Source organism: Elephas maximus, chromosome 3 (genome assembly GCF_024166365.1).
Source record: "Elephas maximus indicus isolate mEleMax1 chromosome 3, mEleMax1 primary haplotype, whole genome shotgun sequence".
In the NCBI taxonomy this organism is placed as follows: Eukaryota; Metazoa; Chordata; class Mammalia; order Proboscidea; family Elephantidae; genus Elephas; species Elephas maximus.
The window spans coordinates 186884439-186885530 of record NC_064821.1 but is presented as its reverse complement, the minus strand read 5'-3'; the positions used below and the strand labels follow the sequence as shown (position 1 = coordinate 186885530).

Here is a 1092-nt window from a genome sequence, read left to right as displayed (position 1 = left end):
GTCTAATGTGAAGGCAGCAGGACAAAGGATGGTGTACGGCTGGGGACAAAGGATATGGACAGTACGCAAGGAACCTTAGTAGGGTGCCTCAGGGTCTGTGACATGCCAGATCCCCGGCTCTCAGCATTCCCTCCACACTTCATCCTGAGAGATGCACACGTCTAGAGACATTCTTCAGCAAATACACCAAATGGTGTATTGTATTCCACATTTCTATGAAGACAGGAAGCCTTGGGGATCAGTTAGAAGAGGTCAGCCTTCTTTTCTGGCAGGAGAGCAAAGTGGAGGGAAAGAGATGCCTTGTCAGATCAGGTTAACTTTAAACCAGTTTCCATTTTCCTTCTGAAGATCACAGCTAAGGAAGCAGCTGGTCAAAAGAGCAAGTGTTTTATTAAACCATTCATAGAGGAAACAGTGGCCTAGAGTTTTGCATTGACCTTTTTCTTTGATCTATCCAGGCTCACTGCCCTTCAGCCGAGATGTCCTGCCAGCAGAGCCAGCAGCAGTGCCAGGCCCCTCCCAAGTGCCCTTCACCCAAGTGCCCCCCAAAGACCCCTACACAGTGCTTGCCCAAAGTCTCCTCCAGCTGTGCCCTCAGCTCTGGGGGCTGCCATGGCCCCAGCTCTGAGGCCGGCTGCTGCCTGAGCCACCACAGGCGCCACAGGTCCCACCGATGCTGGCGCCAGAGCTCCAACTGCAGTGATGATGGCAGTGGTGAGCAGTCTGGGGGCTCCCACTGTGGCCACAGCTCTGGGCAGTGTGGACGAGACAAGCAATTGTAAAGGAAGTGAAGGCCCAAAGTTCCAAGGACCACCCCAGCCTGATGCATCCTTTCTCAGACCAGCTTTCACAGGCCGAGCTAAGTGGATGTCCCTGTGGAGGGTTTGAGCCCTCCCAGAAAGGATCCTCCTGTCTGATGACTGGGCAATGCCACTGAGAAGAGCAATTGTAAAGTGACCACAGACCAGAGTTCTAAGGCCCACTCCTGCCTGGTGTGGACTTTCCAAGTACTCCTATCTATCTCCCTTCCCTTAGCCAGCTGCTGAGATGTTCCTGGAGAGGGCTCTGAGTTCTCCCCAGAGGGCTCTCCTG

The 1092-nt window shown here is 53.7% G+C and overlaps 1 protein-coding gene across 1 annotated transcript; it reads left to right on the top strand.

Annotated features, from left to right (window-relative positions):
* Positions 1 to 479: 479 nt before the first annotated feature.
* LOC126071439 (late cornified envelope protein 3C-like) lies at positions 480 to 782 on the top strand. Its single transcript, XM_049875637.1, has one exon. The coding sequence runs from the start codon at positions 480 to 482 to the stop codon at positions 780 to 782; it is 303 nt and encodes a 100-aa protein (XP_049731594.1).
* The last annotated feature ends 310 nt before the right edge of the window (positions 783 to 1092 follow it).

Coding starts and splice junctions, on each gene's coding strand:
- LOC126071439 (XM_049875637.1), top strand. CDS start 480: ATGTCCTGCCAGCAGAGCCAGCAGCAGTGCCAGGCCCCTCCCAAGTGC.